Source organism: Microplitis demolitor, chromosome 8 (assembly GCF_026212275.2).
Source record: "Microplitis demolitor isolate Queensland-Clemson2020A chromosome 8, iyMicDemo2.1a, whole genome shotgun sequence".
In the NCBI taxonomy this organism is placed as follows: domain Eukaryota; kingdom Metazoa; phylum Arthropoda; class Insecta; order Hymenoptera; family Braconidae; genus Microplitis; species Microplitis demolitor.
The window spans coordinates 19,283,721-19,303,737 of NC_068552.1; the positions used below are offsets into that span (position 1 = coordinate 19,283,721).

A 20,017-nucleotide genomic window follows, 5' to 3' on the forward strand; every position below is an offset into this window, starting at 1 on the left:
ATTGCAGCACAATTATGGTTTTTAATTTTTTTTTTTTTTAAATACACAATCATTTATCTTAATCAAATAGAGAAATTTTTAAATTATATATCATTATCACTATAAAAAAAAATATATATAAATTAATATTTAAATTGTGTATTTAAAATTAATTTACTTAAACTCTTGATAAATTAAATTAAATTAAATTATAAACTAAAAAAGTAGGTATTTAAAAATAAATAAAAGATAAAATTAGTATAAATGTAATTTTTTTATTGATTTCTTTATAAAATTTTTCAAAATATTCAAATAATAGAAAAAAAATTTTTTTTTATTAATAAATTTCCACATTAATTATCATAAAATAAATATCGTCACGTCTTTTTAAAAAGCGTATACAAGATGAATATAAAAAAAAAAATATATATATATATATATATTTAATCGTGGAGGTCGTCATGTAGGGTGGTCATTGTCCGTTGATGGTCGTACGTATACCATCTATCATTCCGTCAGTGGTTTACAGTCTACAGGCTAGAAGATTTCAATTTGCTCTCTTTTTACATCTTCCCCGTCACCATCGACTCGCATATATTCATCGGCTTATGGTCCTTTGCACCAGCCACAAAATTGTATTTAATTGTGATTGACTGCTAAGTACTTGTACACTGATGATTATGATAATGGCGTCGGCGATACGAAGGTGACGGGAAGGTATCTCGCATCTCGCGTGCAGAACATTTAATAAGTCAAACCCATTTTAGCATACTGTATATTATAATATATACTGCATCAATATATATATATATAAAATACACAATGCCAATAAATTCATACTTTCATACATTACATATACAAGTTTTAATAAAAAATAACAAATTACTTGCTTACAAAAACTATCATTACGACCTACTTAATACTAAATATAATATATATATTTACAAAATTAGCTAAATTTTTTGAGTTCCTAATTAATAACTTAAAGCATTTAATAGTAAGTGTTTAATTGAAGTGATCTATTTACAAATAATTATGAATGTCATTTATACTTATATTTATATATTTACAAAATGATATACCTCAGTCTGTTTAAATTAACAATAGACATCACAATAAATGCTGTATTCCAAATATGTAAAATGAAACAGTTGTTGAAAGCGATGATGATATCAGTCACGCTGGAGTAGTTCGTAGAGTGCGGAAATGTAAGTCTGCGCCATTTGTAGTGTTTCGAATTTGCTTAGTTTTCTGTCATTTCCCAAACTGGGCACGACATCCCGGAGTTTATCGAAAGCGTCGTTCAAACTGTTCATCCGTCTTCGTTCTCTTGCATTGGCAGCAAGACGTCTCTTTCTCATCACTTCGATTCCCGGCGTTGTGTTTTTTATTTTCTGGAGGGTTTCCTTTATTTTTTGGGCTGGATAAGGCGAGGGACTTATTGACGCTTCACTGTCGCGACGAAACCTCGTGGAAATTTGATGACACTTATTATTTCTGTTGGCTTCAAATTCATTTTTCGTCGTGGCTAATTGGTAATTTTCGGCGTAGAGTACGTCGGCTCTGTGAGTAAACACGTCAGTTTTAATATTTTGGTTATCCTGATTGTTGTATACGTTGTTTTTTATGAAAAAGTCATTTTGTATATTGACTGGGGGTTTTTGTTGATGTGGAGTGTGAGATTTGAAGGATTTTTCGGTTTCTAAATAACCCAAATCATAGGAATCGTCGTTTATAAATTCAGTACGGTAGTTTGACTTGTGGTCTTTGGAGCTGATGGCTTTGAATGGATCGTAATTTTGTTCACACTTGGCGGCTTCGCGGTTGTAGCCCTCGTAGAATTCGGTGAAATTAAAACTACCACCGAGACCGGGGAATACACTGCCGTTCATTGATGAATTTAGGTCGCGGTACTCTTGGTGATTGTGGCTGTCAATAGAGCTTATGCTGTCACAACTGCTGCCACGTGAGCGAGGGGGTTGTGGATAAGACTCTGGTACAGCTTGCGGTTGGCGGTATGACCTTGGATTTGATTCTGGACTACTTGCTGATCCGTAACCTTCTGAGTCGAGAAGATCATACTGTTGGAAACACGCGTAGCTCGTCATGTTTTAAGACAAGTAATTAATTTTTAAATTAATTAATTAATTGATTGATTGTTTATTAAAGTTTATAACGGCTTGAAAGCTTTTAGTTAAAAAAAATTCACACACGAAATCAGTGTACAACACGTGGAAAAAATAACGTTCTGTTACGGGCCACTGATGATGACACTGAGTGATTGTGAGGGTGAGCTCGTCCCGATCTCTTAAGTCGATCGAGTCGTTGCGTAAACTGACGATGTCTTGAGTCGAGCGAAGATCTCGTGGCTGGACCACGCTGCCGGGTTTTCTTACCGAGCATAAGTGGGGGAATTGGGCCTGAGTCCTGGTGGGGGTTGTATTGGAGTCCGCTGCAGAGAACATCAGACCCAACTCCCCACTACTCGGCAGCGTGTCGAGTGGGCAACTCTTTGTGTGAGCCGCACAGCAGACACGCCTATCGTCTCGTTTCATATTTTTTAATTTTATTTTTTCTTTATGTCTTTTATTATTTTTATTATTATCGTTTGTTCCTTACTTTTTAAATCTTAGTCTATTCTTAGTCTATTCTAGCGCCAATTTGCTGGGGGCTTAAGAAATATTATATGGAATTGTCGAAAGCTAGACGGATTTTAATTAGAGCACTATTGTGATATTTTAAGCAGACGATTAATTATATTGTGATTCCCACATTATTTATGGAAGCTAAAAATTTTCATCCAGACTTTTTGCCATCAATTTTTTAAACGCGTCTCTCATAATCTTTATTTTATTCCTTGTAGATTGAGCTGTCACGTTTTAAATTAATCTGACTACTGACTACTTTATGTCGATTAAAAAATTTAAGGATTCGGTTTTTACTGATGGTGATTTATCTAGATGTTAAAGATGAATCGGAACGAGCAAGAAGTGAGGATCCACGGATTCTCTCCGTCATCCAGATCTTAATAATCGGCCGGACTTGATGCTCAACAATGTATTATTGTTTAAACTGATGACAGATACTTGTCACAGAATCGATTGTAATTTTTTTAGATATATCGATCTCTATAACTTAAATCACCGGTAGCTTTGTCCAAATTGGCTCCTATAATTTTTATTTATCATTTATAATTTTTATCTTCCTTCTTCTTGATACTTTTTTTTTATCTTTATTTTGGTTTCTCCTTTTAAACGGCGGCTTGACCCGCGCTGCTAGTTTACGAGCTGCAAACCAGAGAACTCGAGTTACGAGGAGACTCCTTTCACGGCTATTTCTCTTTTCGTCTTTTCTTTTATTTATTTCTGACACACTCGACTCAAGAGTCCTCCATGTTTTGTTTTCTCTTTCTTTCCTCTTCTCTGTGGTACCCCACGCGTACTTTACGACATTTTAAACGCTCTGGGGCCGGAAAGCGTCGACAAATTTGACTGGTTTACGAGGTCCTTCGAATTTTACGATACCATCCTTTTGTTTTCGTCTTTATTCACTTTACTCTTTAACTGTCAATTTATTTTTTTTGTTATTCCCTCAGATTTTTATTATTATCAATTAAGAATATTTTTAAAACTCTTAATTTTGAGCTTTAAATTTTTTTATCTTACCTTGTAATTTTCGTTTTGTTAAGACGATTTTTAATGTTTCCTTTTTAAAAAAAAATAAAATAAAAATTCCTCTCTATTGTCTACTTGGATGATGCCACTTCAAAAGGTGTGATGTATAAAAAAAGTTTGACGATTTGTTTGATTTTTAAAATATTTCAACCCTCCGGCTGCATAAGGGATTGATGTCACTGTCTAATTTAAAAAGTAAACAAATATATATTTATTTATTTATCTAGAATAGAAAAATTTAAAAGCTCTTGATGACAGCATGATGCGTCCAGTCATCAGACGTTTGTTTTTTCGATTATGTCTGGGGGTGTGACTCCTTTTTTCACTTGCAAATATTAACTTACAGGCGTATAAAAAATATAAAATCCATGAAAAGGGAAACCGAAATATTTCCTCCTCGTCCATTTCTCCGTATTTTTTTATTATTTTTCGGCTGTTAATGTTTTATTTGTTGGCACGTTCTGACGCCGAGGATACTGAGGGACAGAGGGACTGAGCCAGGCAGAGACACGAGGGGCGTCAGTCGCCAGACCTCATTATCCTTCACTAATTTACGCAACAAATGAACCGCGTGGCTCATCGGCTTGCCGTTCACCAGCGGCACTTTTTTTTCTTTAAATTCACAAACGAGACGCTGAAATAGAAAAATGACTTTAAATACGCCCACATAAATTTTTCTCTTGTTTTTTTTTGTCTTTGATAAAAACCACAATACAAAATTTTTTTTTTTATTAAAAATTTTATTTTATTTTTAAAAAAATAAATTTTTTTAATTTTTTTTATCAAAAATTTCAATTAAGTAATTTTTTAATTTTTGACATTAGCAATAGGGTAAAATGGGTCGACTGAAAATTTTAGTAAAAAAAAAAAAACTTTTTTTAAGCAACAATATTTTTTTTTATTGTAATTTCTTTAATTTTAAAAAATTAATTAATTTAATTTCCATAATTACTTAAATTAAATAATTTAAAAATCCAGTTAAAGTATTAGATGACAAGTTAGCAAGTTGTAAAATAGGATATGAGTCAACGACATGAGAATGACTCTGTACTTTTATCATCATATTATATCGTAAGAATAATAATTACATATATAGAGAGTTTATTTATAAATTCAAAGCTATAACATGTTATAAGTGTACGTAGGTGGGAGTAAGACAGAGCGATAGGTTACGGTTGATTGCAACGAGGAACGACGCGGCTGGTGATGCTGTTGCCGTGATGTGATGATAGGTGATAATCAATTTATTGCGTGTTATCTACAAGAGCGCAAATTGATTATTACCTGCCTACGCCAGCGGCGCACAGTATTACACTTCATCAGACAATCACTCATGATTTACAGCATAATAGCCGCGAGTTTGACTGATGCTTTGACGGTCCATAAAATCTGAATTACTTGAAAATTATTTTTTATCGATCGGGTAATTTCAATCTCTTATTCTTCGCTCCCTTTTTTCCATGTGCATACACACAATAATTTTTTTAAATGCATACAAAAAAAAAAAAAAAAAAAAAAAAGAAAACAATACATTCGTACATTTATTTACTGGTCGAGGAAAGTAGATTTGTAAAAATCTGTAGGGGGTTCAGTTTGCTTCAGATATAAATCTCCGGTAATTCAACAAGGATTTATGAAGGTTACGAGGAAACTTTGAGCCATTAGAATCACACCTAAGGTGCTCTAATTACAGGTTATACCTGTGAAGACACATCTAAGCCGGCCTTGTTTTGCCGCGAATGCTATTCAAAACAACTGGAAAAGGTGGTTATTGCTAATATTCTCGGCCTGTTTTTCTCGCCTTGCAGACACCAGTTAAGTAGGCGTGTTACCAGCTCATTTGAGGATTGTTTAAATTTTTGATCTGTTTTTAAAATGAAAAATTGACCTCGAAAAATAACATTCCACATCAAATCTAAGAAAAGCCAGCCCTAACTCGGACTCCATTTTCAAAAAATCTTTCTTTGTTCTAAAAATATTTACTTATTTTCTAACTAGGGAAAGTTGGCCATCCGAAGCTATTCCGAAATTTTCAGTAGAAACTCCTAATTTTTCCTCACTATAATTTTTTTACATCTTTTATTAATAACTTCGATCCCAATAATAATGATAAATTCATTAATATAATGAACAATCATGATTTATGTCGCTTCCTTGCCATGAACGTCATTTCCCATCCGTCTATTCTCGGTCCTGCCTTATTATACTTCAAGCTCAATCTTTTATCTCAATAAAAAATTCCTCGCGTTATTTATAACGTCCCATCAAATTTTCTGCCTATTTCTTATTCACAACAATTTTTTATCATAAAATAGCTCCATCAGTCGTTTATATGTATATACCTGTATATATATATATATTTTTTTTTTTCTAAACTTCAACAAAGATCGAAGAATAATCATTAGCATGCAGCATCGGTACTGATGCCTATTAAATTTAAAGACCAATGATATACAATACTGTTCAAAGTCATGACGTGTTTTTCCTCTGAAGAGTATACATCAAAGCGTCACTGTTAGTACACAACTAAGCCTGGTTATACCCTCCATCAGTAGGTAACGTGCTATTTTGAAGTCACTCACCAACTATAATGCAACTTTTACGTTAAGAATATACAAGAGATGAGAAAATAATATATACATATACATGTATCTATGCATATATATATGAAAAGGTGAAAAGAGAAGAATGAAAAATAAAATAGGATACATTGGGATTCTATGAGAGTTTAAGTCGAGGATAGTTTGCAAGCATGACGAAGCTCAGAGGCTAGCAAATCGTTAGTTGAGTATTCTCGACTCCACCATACCATGAGGAATTACATCTTGGTCCAGTGGGTTCGCGCCAACGATCTTATTCAACCTCATATATCCACCTTATATTATGTATTTATATTTATACGTATACTTACCACTTGATGCGCATAGTCTACAAGTGATTATTCTTCTGGATTAATAATAAACGTGAGAAACCTCCTCGCTAGATTTGCCTCTGCTGGCCCTAGCTTCGCACATCATTACTATCAATCTATTACTTTAATTGAATTTTTTTTCACTGATAAAACATCAGGATTATTATTGACTAGGCCGTTAAAATGTTGGCAACTGATTTGTGTAAGACGTAGTCTCTATCGGGTCGTTCAGTCTCGATATTTTTATTATTCCACTGGTATTAAATCTTATCGAGTGTCTTAAGCCTCTAGTCTTTAGTCTTCAGTCTTAGCTTGAATTTTCTGCCCAACACAATATGGCCAATTACTTTACAACGTGTTGATTAATTTAAAACTTTATCCCTGGCCATCGTCATACAAACTACCGTTCTCGGTTTATTATTAAATTTATATATGTATATATATATATATATATGTGCTCGTTCCGCGTTCGATGCCCGCATCATAATCCTGAAACTCATTATGCCTTGAGTACATACATTTTTCAGATATATGCTGAAAATTACCTTCAAGATAATTTGTTTAATTGGTTTAATAGGGTATTTATCCAGGATTGAGATTTATTTCGTCTGTCATTAAGCTTAGATTTTAATTAAATTTTATTTATGATAATTATTAAAATTATTTATTTTACTAATAAATTTTATTGCCAATAAAAATTTTAAAAGCTTACAAATAAAACTTTTTGACATAATAACTAATATTTTTTCAATAAAAGTTTTATTTAAAAAAAAAAAAAATTAATTTTGTATAGCTTACAATATTAGTCTAATCAGGTCATATAATTAAAGCCTACTTTCAGTATTTTTTGCCTATTAAATACTACTGTAGACTACAACACACACATGGAGTATGACTGTTGCAATTATTGAACGGAATAAAAAGTTGACGTAGATCATGGACCTTCAACTTAAATGCAGATCCTTATGATGTAAAGCCGTAAGTTTCGCGCAAGAGAAAGCAGTAATCGCTAAATAATACAAGCAACGTTTAAGTTATCTATATATACTTAACATTACTATATACACTAGTAAGATAACGGGCTACCACATGTTCCCCAACGTACACTCATACACACAAGCTCTCACACCGACTCATTGACTTATTCTCCTTGACGTTGTTGTTATTTCTACTGCTGGTGCTTCTGCTGGCTAGGAAGTGCCGCCGCATTTGTGTGCACCTGCCTCGTCATCCTTCGCGTCGAACGGAAAAGAAAAGAGCTCGTGCGGATACTATATATACACTTCTATAACTTTCAGAGATAAACCGGCCGAGGGATGAAATAAGTAGTCGAATGGCTCTGTAGCTTAACGACCATCACAATAAAAATTTTTTATTTCGTTACATCACAATAAACTAAATATGGCGTTTTTCAAAATTATGTCAAAATTTTTTTTTACTTACATTTTTAAAAATTAACAAATTGATGACAAATTTTTTATAATTAAATATTAAAAATAATTTTTTTTTAAAATTACATATAATTTAATTTTTTAATATTAATGATTATTATAAAAATCTCGATATTGATAATGATAAATTTATTATTAAAAATATGAGGACTGTCGCTAGTAGAAAAAATACATAAAATTAAAAGTTTAAATTAAAAAAAAAAAGTTAAAGTCGTCTGAATGAATTAATAAGACAAGTTCGTTACGGTCATTAAATTCGTGATATTCAGTTGGTTCACCTCCGATCCGAGATATGAGGGCACGTGGCAATCCCTTTTGTCCCTACTTATATATAAAAATAATACATATACATAAATACATAAAATTATGGATATATAAGACAGACAAAAAAAAATATCTATGATGATGATGATGATGATGATGATGAGACAGTGGTATATTATCAGTTGATTTAATTCAAAGGGGAATTTAAATTCCAGATAATTGAGTTTATCTCGTGCTCTAATACAGTAGAACACAGTATTAAGACTCGTGGCAAAGTAACACGTACATAACATTATAATTATTTATCGCAAGGTGGACCCACCAACGTGTGAAGACAGCCGACGATTAATTGTCCTGATTAAAAATTTATAGGGGAGTACTGCAACGATCAGTACAACGTACGTTGGAAATAATATTTTTATTTAATTATTTACTGTGATAATTAATTGTAATTGTGTAATTTTATATTTCGTGGTTTTAGTGATTGATTGATCGATGAATATCTGAAGCGTAGTGGATTATATTTATTGATTTGTATATCGAATTACGGAAATTGTATGGCGCCCCCCGTGACTCAATTATTTTTCATAGGGGATCGAGATCGAGAGCTAAAATCAATTTACGAGTTATTAGGCATGCTCGGCTAGTTTCACATTGAAATAAAATTACGGCGGCATTGGATTGAGGATTATACTTTATGATACTTTAAATAAGTGTCTATGGTGAAAAATAAAATGAGTATACCATACCGACACAGAAAATACTCCCATAAACACCATTAAATCCAACGACTCCACGTTCTCGAAATGCCACTGCGTTCTTCAGTTCACTACATATATATTTATATATATATATGTATATATATCTCACGCAGCTTCTTTTTATTGGATTTTATTTAAGTATAAATGCAACTAATTTTGTTTTGTAGCCGGAATTTTATTTATTCGTAGAAAACATTTTGTTTTATATACAACTCTTAAGAAATACTCAAGACTTTTTATATTAATTTGATTATTTTTTTTTTAAAATCCAAAAATATCATTTTTAATTTTTTTTTCATTTTATTTCAATTCTCAACAATAAGTTCAAATAAAAATCATAAGAATTTTGTAAGAAAAATAAATTTTTAAATTAATTACGATAAATTTACGTTTTATCAAATTTATGATTACAAAAAATGAATAAATTTCTAAATTTAAAATTTTGAAAAAATAATTGATTGTTAAAAAAAAATTTTTAAATAAAATCAAATTGTTGATTAGCGAATTTATTTTTGAAACTATAAAAATTTAAAAATCACGTTAAAAATTTGATTGAGAGTTGTTTTTACGGGTATTATTATTTAAAATTAATTTTGTTCGGATATATTAAGATTAAATGATGGGCGTAAATATTACAAATGAAATATTGTAACGAAAGATTTGTGACTTTGAAGAATGTGGATAAAACAAAACTCTATGTTTTGTAAGCGCAGCTGAAAATCGTTAAGAAGTGATTGGTAGTAACGGCGAAGAGTAGCAGGGATCGTTACGCGTGGAAGGACTCCCGCTAAAATAATATCAAGAATGGGGAAGGAATTCGACCAAGGAGTTGGGGTCCCAATTTCGCGGGAGATTTTAAACTGAAGATAGTACAATACTTACCTACAACACTTATTATTTAAACACATGCAGGAATAATGTAAGGGCTGCTGGGTTTAACGGCCAACCGTCCGAATAATGTAAATATATATCCAGGTTAAAAAAGTAAATACATATGTACATATTTATGTTTTTTAAAATAATATAAATTTTTATTACGATTACAGTATTTCGTTGTTCAGACTTTACGACCGTGAAAAATTTTAATGTAAAAAAAGTCAATAATGACAGAGCTAATTGTCGGGACGAGAATAGATATGCCTATTTTTTATTTATTTTTCGGTGAACCCACTTATTAAACCTTCATCGACCCCCCAAGTTCCATAAATATTCCGGCATAACGACGTACTTTGTTAGTCGGAATGGAAAACAGTTAATTATTTACAAGGAAATTGTAATTAATAATCATACTTTAATTATTTTTTTGTTCAATTGACCGCCCGTTAATCGATTATCCTTCGTCATTAGGATAAGTAGCACTCGACTTGTTTTCTGCCAGTATGTTTAATACAATATGCATATTATGCAGATAAATGTGTTTGTTTATAAATATATATACTATTATACATAAATATAATGGTATTAAAACAGACAAGTCACGTTGCGCGATGTACCTTTCTATTTGTTCACCGTTATTATCAAGTACTGTATATATCATTGACGCTTTCGAGTTTTCAATGGCACTTGCCGAAGTATGCCATTAATTAATCATTTCTTTGTCTTCTATTTTCAATTATATTATTTACTACAGATAATTATGAACGATTTTTTCATTTTTTTTATAAAGACAAATTTTTAAATGGGTCTTTATCGATATTTGGACCAATGGATGCTCCACTCGTCAGTAAAAAAGATATAGAGGTAATTTTTATAGAGCTACAGAAAAAAAATTTTGTAGAGGATTTAATGATGAACGAGACTGTATAGATGCAACTTTAATTGAATATTAATTTTCATTTTAAATAAAGTTTAATCGTTTATTTGAGAAACCCCGTAAGTCATGTTTTTTCGAAATTAGGTTTTTTGCATTTTTGGGTTTCTTGGATGTCCCCCCATAGAAATTAATGAAAATATCCATCAAATCAGTGTTTAAAAAACAATTAATGGGGTGACAGAAATTTTATTTCATTGAGAAACCCCATAAATCAATGACTTATGGGGTTTTTCAAATAAACATATGCAGTTTTAGTTTTAAAGAAATAATTTTTTTCTTTTTTATTTAAATTTCGCGCTTTTTTTTTTGAAAAAAAACAATAATATGAATAATTAAAATACTTAAATTAATTATTATTTTTTGTAATTTCTGAGTTTCAGAGTTTAAATACATATTATGTACTTCATTTTATCAATCTAATAAATTATTTGAGTGGAAAAATTAAAAAAACAATGATTTTATAACTTTTTCTTCCGTTTGGTTGAGAAACCCCATAAGTCAATCAACTTTAAATAATTTTTTTTAAGTAGTTTTAATTAAAAAATTGAATTTTTCTTTTTTGAATATTTTTCAGAAACGCAAACATTATTTTCTTTAATTATGTATTTATTATTTCACTGGCAAGTTTTTCCAGAAAATTGTTTTTTGTTTTTCCTAAAAAATATTGTTTTCTTGACTTATGGGGTTTCTCAAATAAACGATTAAGTTATTGGTGACATTAATAAGTGTAAAATAAAAAAAAGTTGTAAAATTTAAAAACTAGAAAAAAAATTTGTTTGTTAAATATATTTGAGTGGAATAAAATATATGTATGATATAGTATTTATGTTAAATAGTACAAAGGAAATATATATGAAAAGGTTGTTAAAGAACAATAAAATATAATACAGAATAATATTTCATTGTCTGAATAAACTGTATCGTCATTTGGCATAAAGTATCAAGGACATGGGAGTAAAACGGGGGGTTATTTATAAAGGGTGGCAGTGTATAAAAGCAGTATATGTACTGATGAGAGAAGGGTAATTGTGTGTCGCGTGCCGTTTCGCTCCCTTGGGTCCAACGTTGTCTTGCACATGACACGGCTGTAATACCTCTCTATACACCACACAGCATTACCCACGTTTCTCTGTTCTTTCGTATTTCTATCCCATTTAAACTCACTCTCTGGCGATGCTACCGTCTCTCTCAATCCCGAGGATATTAAACGAACCCAACCGGCAGGCAGGCACTTCCCGTATCTCCGGCCACGCGACCGCCACGCGAACAATTTAAACCCAATGACCATCTTTAAATAACTTTACAAATGTCATTTCAATAAAATTTATCCTCAAGCCTTTGTTTATTTTTTTTTTATCTCACTTATCAGTTCTGCATTTCCTCCCAACCCGACCATCATCTTTATACTTTACTAAGTAATTCACTTACTGATGGCTTATTCAAGTGTAAGCCTGCGGTTTTTAAAACTCGACGCTCGAGGAGATCGAGACGCCGCAAAATAGGGTGGCAAAGAATTTTTAAATCATTGCACAATTACCCGCTGATCATGTATAGTATAAAGTACGATAATGATGTTGACTCAAATACGTAACAACCAAACTCTTTAACTTTGCGGTGATATTTGAGAAAGTTACCGTGGCGTCAGTTGTTTTTTTATCTTTTAAATTATTTAGATAAAAGTAAGAGGTTATATTATATTTACGCTGAGGTTTTCTGTACATAAACAAACTAAAATATACGCTGATATATATTACATGTAGTCTATTAGAGAATACATGTCGAAATTCGACAAAAACTCTAGCCCATAAATTTAAAACTCGAGCTAATGGATCTTTGTTGTTGGGTGCAATTGAAAAAGATCTCGATTGTTAAAAAAAAGGACACTCCTTATTTTATTCTTCGGCATTATCGATGCCTGTCGATTTATGTCTGAAGGAAAAACCTATTATCTAATATATTTATTTTTACTTTATTTATTGCTCAATTAAAAAAAAAAAAGTTTTTATTTAAAATTTAAAAATTTTTCAACTCACTTGTAATTATAAATTTTAAAGTATAATTAAATTAAATTAATTTATTTTCAAAGACAAAAGCTTTTAGATGTTTGATGTTTTCCCGCGAATGACAAGTAGTTTTTAGTTACTGTCCAATAGTAAATTAAGTGTATCTAGATGACGTGACAGAGTAACAATATGGGGACGGGGGTGGACTGATAGGTGGGTATGGATATGGGATAGATTTAGGTTTAGTATATATATATGTATATATGTGTGTAGGGGAGACCGGGGCAAGAGGGCCCCACTCAAAAATTAACTAAATTTTATTTTTTTTGTTTTCTTCTAATTATTACAAATTCAAATTATTTACTCATTTTTAGCCCTTTACGTCAAACTAGGGGCAAAATGAACCACTCAAAAATTCTAAAAAAAATTTATTTCATATTATTATAACCTAGTCATGATTAATTTAATATAAATATCATTTTTTGGTTAATTCTATGGATTTGGAGTAAAATAGAGCATTTGAAAAAGTTAAAAATACCAATAATCAATTTTTTATTCAATGGAAGAATAATTATTAATCAATTAAGTTATTTTTTATTAAATAACTTTTAATTTATTCATATAATTTGTTATAGAATCCAACAGAATAATTATAATTATTATATGTAACATTATGAATAATATATTTATAAAATTATCAACATTAACTATTAAAATGTAACAAAAATACTTTTTTGGATATTGAATTTAATTTAAGTGTATTATAAATTAATCTTCACAATATTCACAAATGTACATATCGGAAAAATATTCGTCAACTCCTGCACAGGAATCATGAGCTCATTCTTTACATTTTTGACATTGAATCCATGATTCTTTTGATTCCAATACAGTCCATGACAGGAGAGACAGTAACAATCGTTTGGAAAAAAATTAAAACAATTTTTTTTTACAGATGTGAACAAATTACTCGTATTATATCAAAAAAGGTTATTTCGGGTAATATACAAGTAAATATAGTTGTTAAAGAGAAAAATATAAACATTTATAACTCGGGAAATTTTTTTACAATTTAAAAAAAAAAAATTTTTTCATTTTTTTCGGAGGGGTCCATCTTGCCCCAAAAGAAAATTTTTTTTCAGAAGCTTCACCAAAATTTTGGTAAATTGAGTTAAAGCTGGACGAGAGTGAATCGACTTGATGGTTAAAAGCCACGAAGAATAATAATTGGCTTAGGTGGGCCGTCTTGCCCCGGTCTCCCCTACGTATAGAACCATAGAGTAGGATCGCGGTGACTTTTTGGATCCTATCATGCCACATGGCACGAGCCGCTACGCCCCTTAATAAAGGATCGGGATGGTTGTTCGTGCCACTGTGAGTGTGTGGGGATCATCAGACAGAGAAAAAAGATATTGAGTCTGGACTGACTGTGCGGTGTGTCATCTGTTGCTTCGGTTATATAGCCCCGTGGAGCGTGGCGAGCTCAATGCCGGGTACGATGTAGTCATTTCAAAAACACGAACTGCAATTGTATATTTTAATATTACAAAAGCTACACCATCCATTTTTAACTTTTTTAAACTCGCCATGCTGCAATTCGCAAGTACTGAAATTGCATCACATATTATCATAATTACCAGCGCATTTGTCTGATGAATACGCTTCCGTATTTTTTATATTTTTTAATTTTATTACGCATTAAACTTTTTTTATCCATGTGGCTGGACTTTTTTTGTTAAACATTTAATTTACTTGCAGGGACTTGAAATCAATTAAAAAATAATTTATAAGAATCTTGTTATTGAGATTTTGTATATAAATTTTTCTTAACTTTATTCTTCTTTTAATATTTGCTGAAGACTTGTTCAAAAAATTTCACGACTGGCTATATATTTTATAACGTAATAATCTTGTGCAGGAAATAATGTTATTTATTTCATAAAAATTTTTTTTTACATCAATGAATTATATATATATAGTCTTATTTGATAGTATTTTTTTTTTGTTATTTTTATTTCATTATACATTTTTTATTTTTGTAAATAAATGGTGGATTGAAAGGGCCAAAAACTTATGCTTACCGTCATCTGTGTTGGGACGTTTCGCGATTCACGAAACACGCGCTGTAACATGTACTTTTCTTTTTCCTGCAGTTCATGATATTCTTCTTTTGGACAATATAAGATAATATATATATATATAAGTAGTAGCGAGTTAGGCGTAAGGTGTAATACAGTATAAGACATATATGTATATATATATACATATATCTTACACCGCAAAACTCCAATGGGGGTTATTCCGTTCACCTGTTCGCCATATTTTGGAGGCGCGTGCCACCTTCACACATAATACTTCTTTTTTTTTTTTTTTTTTTTCAAAAAATTATAACTCTTCGTATTCATGAATTTTCATTTTTTTATACCTTATGGATAATTTATATAAACTATCAATAGCAATATATGAAAATATATATTAAATCTGAATAAACTAATTTAGACAGTATTGAAGATAATTTAGGATAAGTTTTAACGGAAATGATTGAAAAAACCATATATAAATGTATAGAGAAAAGGATTGGAAATTATAACATCAAGGGAGGCCGGGAGTTTACCGTCAAAGCAGACTTTGATTTATCGAACCGGTCTCCATGATGTCCGGGATCTTTTATTTTTATTAATTCATTTATTTATTCTATTTTTTTATCCACCCAGTCACATAATAAAGAGATATTGAGAACGAATAACCGATTATTCCAAATCCAAAAACCATTTATGTATGAAAAAAAAAAAAAGTAACCGTTTTTATTTATAATTTTTTTTTTTTCAGCTGAAATTATCAGTTTTTCATTCTTTCAAACTCAACTTACCCAGGTACCATAATTAGGACGTGTTGTCTAAACAAAAGCCGACGAAAGCTGGTTGAAACTTGTCGTTAGATACCGACTAATGATGATCTTTGCTTCCGGATGGAGAAAGGCCGACACGTTTGAGAGAAGATTAAAAAGGTAAGAAAATAATCGTTAAATAAAAAACATAATCCGTAACTATTTTTTAAAAAAGATACTTAAAATTTTATCGAAAACGTACACACAATAAAAGATACTAGGTATCTATAGTCTTAATTTGTTCAGGTTTTTAGAAAACACAACGATTATTTGAACATGAAAAGCGTTAAATTGAAAGTGACTTTTTAGTATTTTTTAATACTTTTTTTTTTCACACCCGTGAATTTTTAACTTACATCCGTATTTTTTTTTTCATTTTATAATAACGACCGGGTGTTTGAGACGAATTTCAAATTATGAAAAATATTAACAAGTCTTTTGTTTGAATTTACAAATAACTGAGTTATTTTTTTCTATAAAAAGCATTTTAATGGACTCGGGATCCCTAGATTTCGATGGCAATGATGATGATGATGATAGTTTTTAAAAAAAAAATAAAGATCGAATGGGGTATTGGGCAAACGGCAAAGATCATTCATACATATATAATGCGAGCTGGTATATATGACGTGTTTTTAAAATGTCAGATGGTGAGTAAATCGGTAACGCTAACGCACATTGCCGTGGCTGCACGTGTTACAGGAGTACCAAAACACCTTTGACACCATAAGGACAGCGAAGATACTCCTTTTTCCGTATACCTGCATCACGGTTCAACTAATTTTATAAGCATCACCTGAAGACATTTTAATACTTTGCTCGTTCTGCCTAAAAAATAAGCGTGATATAAATATCTTGGTCAAATATTTAATCTGGTCACCCTGCTGCTTACTAAGGTCTCTTGATCTTTTCAAAAACCGAAACAATAACATTTTATAAACATAAAATATTTTAAAATATAAAATAAAAAAAAATATGACAAAGGTCCATCCCAGCGAACTGCTCTGTGTTTTCCACAGAAAAACTTCCAATTTGTTTTCTTGGCTCGGGGGCGGACGTCGTGGTCAGCGTCAATTATCTTCAGAATCGATTTAACAGAATCTCCGAGTAGGCCAGTATAGGTTTTTGACTTATTACTACGAGATTCATAGCCATGATGGGCCCTCGATCCCCAGCGACCAGGTCAGTTTTGATAATTTTCGGCCTCCAATTCCGTCCCATTGTCTTATTTGTGTTCTGTATCCTTTCGCTAGTATTTTTTTTCCCTGTACCAGACACTTATTCGTCCTGGATCATTCTGATCCTCGCCATCCATGTTACTAAACTTGTATCCTCGATTTAAATAGACCGATCAGTTTGTTGTCGGATGATTTCCCCTAACACAATAGAATCGTTACCACTATTGTGTTGGTGTCGTAGAGTCGACAGTTTTCAAGCTCAATTATTTGAATTGCTCCCAAGAGATACGTCAGAGATATGTTATTAATCCGTTTATGGATATAAAACTTGATCTTCCAAGATCGGTAGGTTCATAAAAATTTTATTGCTGCCTTTTGTTATATTTGAAATGTGTGGTAGCAAAAAATTTGAGTACATGAATTCCTGTACATCTTTCATCATCATAATCATCATTATTATTATCATCATCGATGATGATTTAAAATTGTCGTTTTGTCATGATCGTTTGCCAGTGTCATGGACCTCATCGACATCTTTGTCCTGTACGTTCCGGCAGGTCGGAATGTTGTCTGATCACTGTCGACGTTGTTCGACAACCGGTCTTCATTTCTGTTGTTTTTGATGTATACCACTCAATACACAACTTCATATACTTCACTCACTATAACAACTTTTCAATGAATTCAATTCAACTTTCGATACTTTTTTTAAAGCTGTAAATTAGTCGATGAATTTTATTTATGAAAACGAGCTAAATTTATTCCGGATTTTGTGGTTAGTCTCCTCTTAGAATATGCAGTGTTTATTGTTACTGATGATAGTTTTACATACGGCTGATGGAGAAAAAAAGGAAGTAGGTTGCGGATGAAAGGAAGTACGAAAGTAACTTATTTATTATTTCATTACAAATGGGGGAGGAAAATAACGGCAACAATAATGTGAGGATAAGAAAATATCATTTCGTTTACTTGTTATGTGTAATTACATGCGTTGCTGGTATTTAATTTTAGTACAAAAGATTTCTTTAGGAAAATGAAAAGTTTATTTAAAATTAGTACAATAATGTCTTTAATAAAATACATAACTGTCAATTTACAATTTCTTTCGACAAAGAATTTTAACTCTGTCGTACATTTAACATTTTATTATAATTATTATATTTATTATTCTTACTTTATTACAATATAATTATACTTAATTACTAATTATTATTAATATTTTTTTTTTAAATTATAAAGTCATTGAAATAAACATGATGGCATTTGACTAGAAAATAAATTAAAAACACAAACTATTTAAAAATAAATACAACTGACATTCAAAATTAATAAATACTCAGAAAAAAAATTTCTTGGCACAAGAAATTTTTTCTAGTCTTGATAAAATTTTTTTCATCAATTCAAAATACGAAATATTTCTTGCGCCGAGAAATTTTTTTTTTTTGTGGACACATGCAAAAAAAAATAGTGCATACAATGAACATAAATTAAATTAATTACATATTTCCAAAATAAATTTAATAATTGAAACTAAATAATTTAAAATTAGCTAATTAAATAAATAAATTATAATTAAAAATACAATATACAGTAGGCACTTTGGAAAAATTTAATAAAATCTATCAAGTGCCAAGTAATATTATTATTTTTGCACACTCTTTGGATTTTTAGCTGTTTCAGCAATTAACAAATAAATAAAACTAATAAATATACAGATAAATAATTAAATTAAATTAAAAATCGACGAGTCATTAACATGCTAATTTACAATTAATTAACTAGTGTATTTTTTTTTATATAAAAATAAACTTGTCCCCCATAAATTCAATTAATAATACAAGTATAAAACTAAACATATTTGTCTTTATAAAAATATAAATTTCGCTAAGAAACTTTCAAACTTTACCATCGTGCTGTTCTAATAATTCGCAGAGAGCGACAATGTAGCTCTGGGCCATCTGAAGAGTTTCATATTTGCTCAATTTATGGTCCGCGCCAAAACTCGGTACCACTTCGCGCAATTTATCAAATGCGTCATTGAGGCCATTCATGCGACGTCTTTCTCGTGCATTTGCTGCCAATCTTCGGCGCTTTACGACACTAGGTGAGGGTGGGACGTTGCGAGATCTTCTTCTTCCTCTTCTTGGGCTTGAAGTCGGCGAATCTTGGCTCTTTAAAAAATTTTAAATAAATTTAATCAGCAATGCAACCAATCAAAGTTCAATTAACGTCAGTTTAAGTTTTACTTTTCTATCTGACAAAAAAAAAACCGATACATACTTGGATTGCAACAGGTTCCCAATAATTTTTCCTTGAGTCTGCACTGCTCTGTTGACACGTGTCATTGTCAATGAGGTATCTGGGTTCTTGCGGTGGTGTCTCATAGCAATAAACAGGTACCTGACACTCCATTGAGTTGTCTTCATATAATGTTGAACGTGGTGATGTCACGTGTTCAAGAGAGCCATGAGATACAAATCTGTAACCATAAATAAATATACATATACATAAATATATAATTTTTTTATTCATCTTATATGAGATTATCAAATTAATAATAATAATAATAATTATTTATCATAAACCTATGACTTACTTTTGTGGAGTTAAAGGTGTAAGCACACCGTAAGGTTCTCTTTCATATCCTTCGGGAGTTTTAGCATACTCATGGCATTGATCACTTGGAAACTCGATATTTTCTAAATCTCTTCTAGGCGTAAGATTATTAACATTCGCGGTATAATGATCTCTGTAGTTGGCTGGCAAATTGTCGTAATCTGGTGAGTTGTATGGTGATGGATAGAGTGGATCGTAGGATCTCGTTGGTGTTTGATAATTGTTAATCATGTCGGTTGATTGATGGTACATTCCTTGGTTTGACAGCAAAGCCATTGTAAATATAATTTTAAAAGTATAGTTTCCTTTATTAAATTCATATAAATTGTACACTTTATTTAATACTGAGCAGACGAGAATAACAGATTACCCGCGCGAAGAAAATGTCCTTCGGCGGGTTTTAAACTCAGACAATGCACATCACATGGGCATCAATCACTTAACTTTTTTAAATATTTTTTCGACTGTCAAAGTAAAAAA

The 20,017-nt window shown here is 31.0% G+C and overlaps 2 protein-coding genes across 2 annotated transcripts; both read right to left on the reverse strand.

Moving 5' to 3' along the window:
• Positions 1-1,151: 1,151 nt before the first annotated feature.
• LOC103572461 (pancreas transcription factor 1 subunit alpha-like) lies at positions 1,152-2,087 on the reverse strand. Its single transcript, XM_008551090.1, has one exon. It carries the CDS (start codon positions 2,085-2,087, stop codon positions 1,152-1,154), a length of 936 nt encoding a protein of 311 aa, XP_008549312.1.
• A 16,729-nt stretch (positions 2,088-18,816) lies between these two features.
• Positions 18,817-19,813, reverse strand: LOC103572462 (basic helix-loop-helix transcription factor amos-like). Its single transcript, XM_008551091.1, has 3 exons — positions 19,518-19,813; positions 19,202-19,400; positions 18,817-19,092 (listed from the first exon to the last, which is right to left on the reverse strand). Exons 1-3 carry the CDS (start codon positions 19,811-19,813, stop codon positions 18,817-18,819), a joined length of 771 nt encoding a protein of 256 aa, XP_008549313.1.
• Positions 19,814-20,017: the final 204 nt, after the last annotated feature.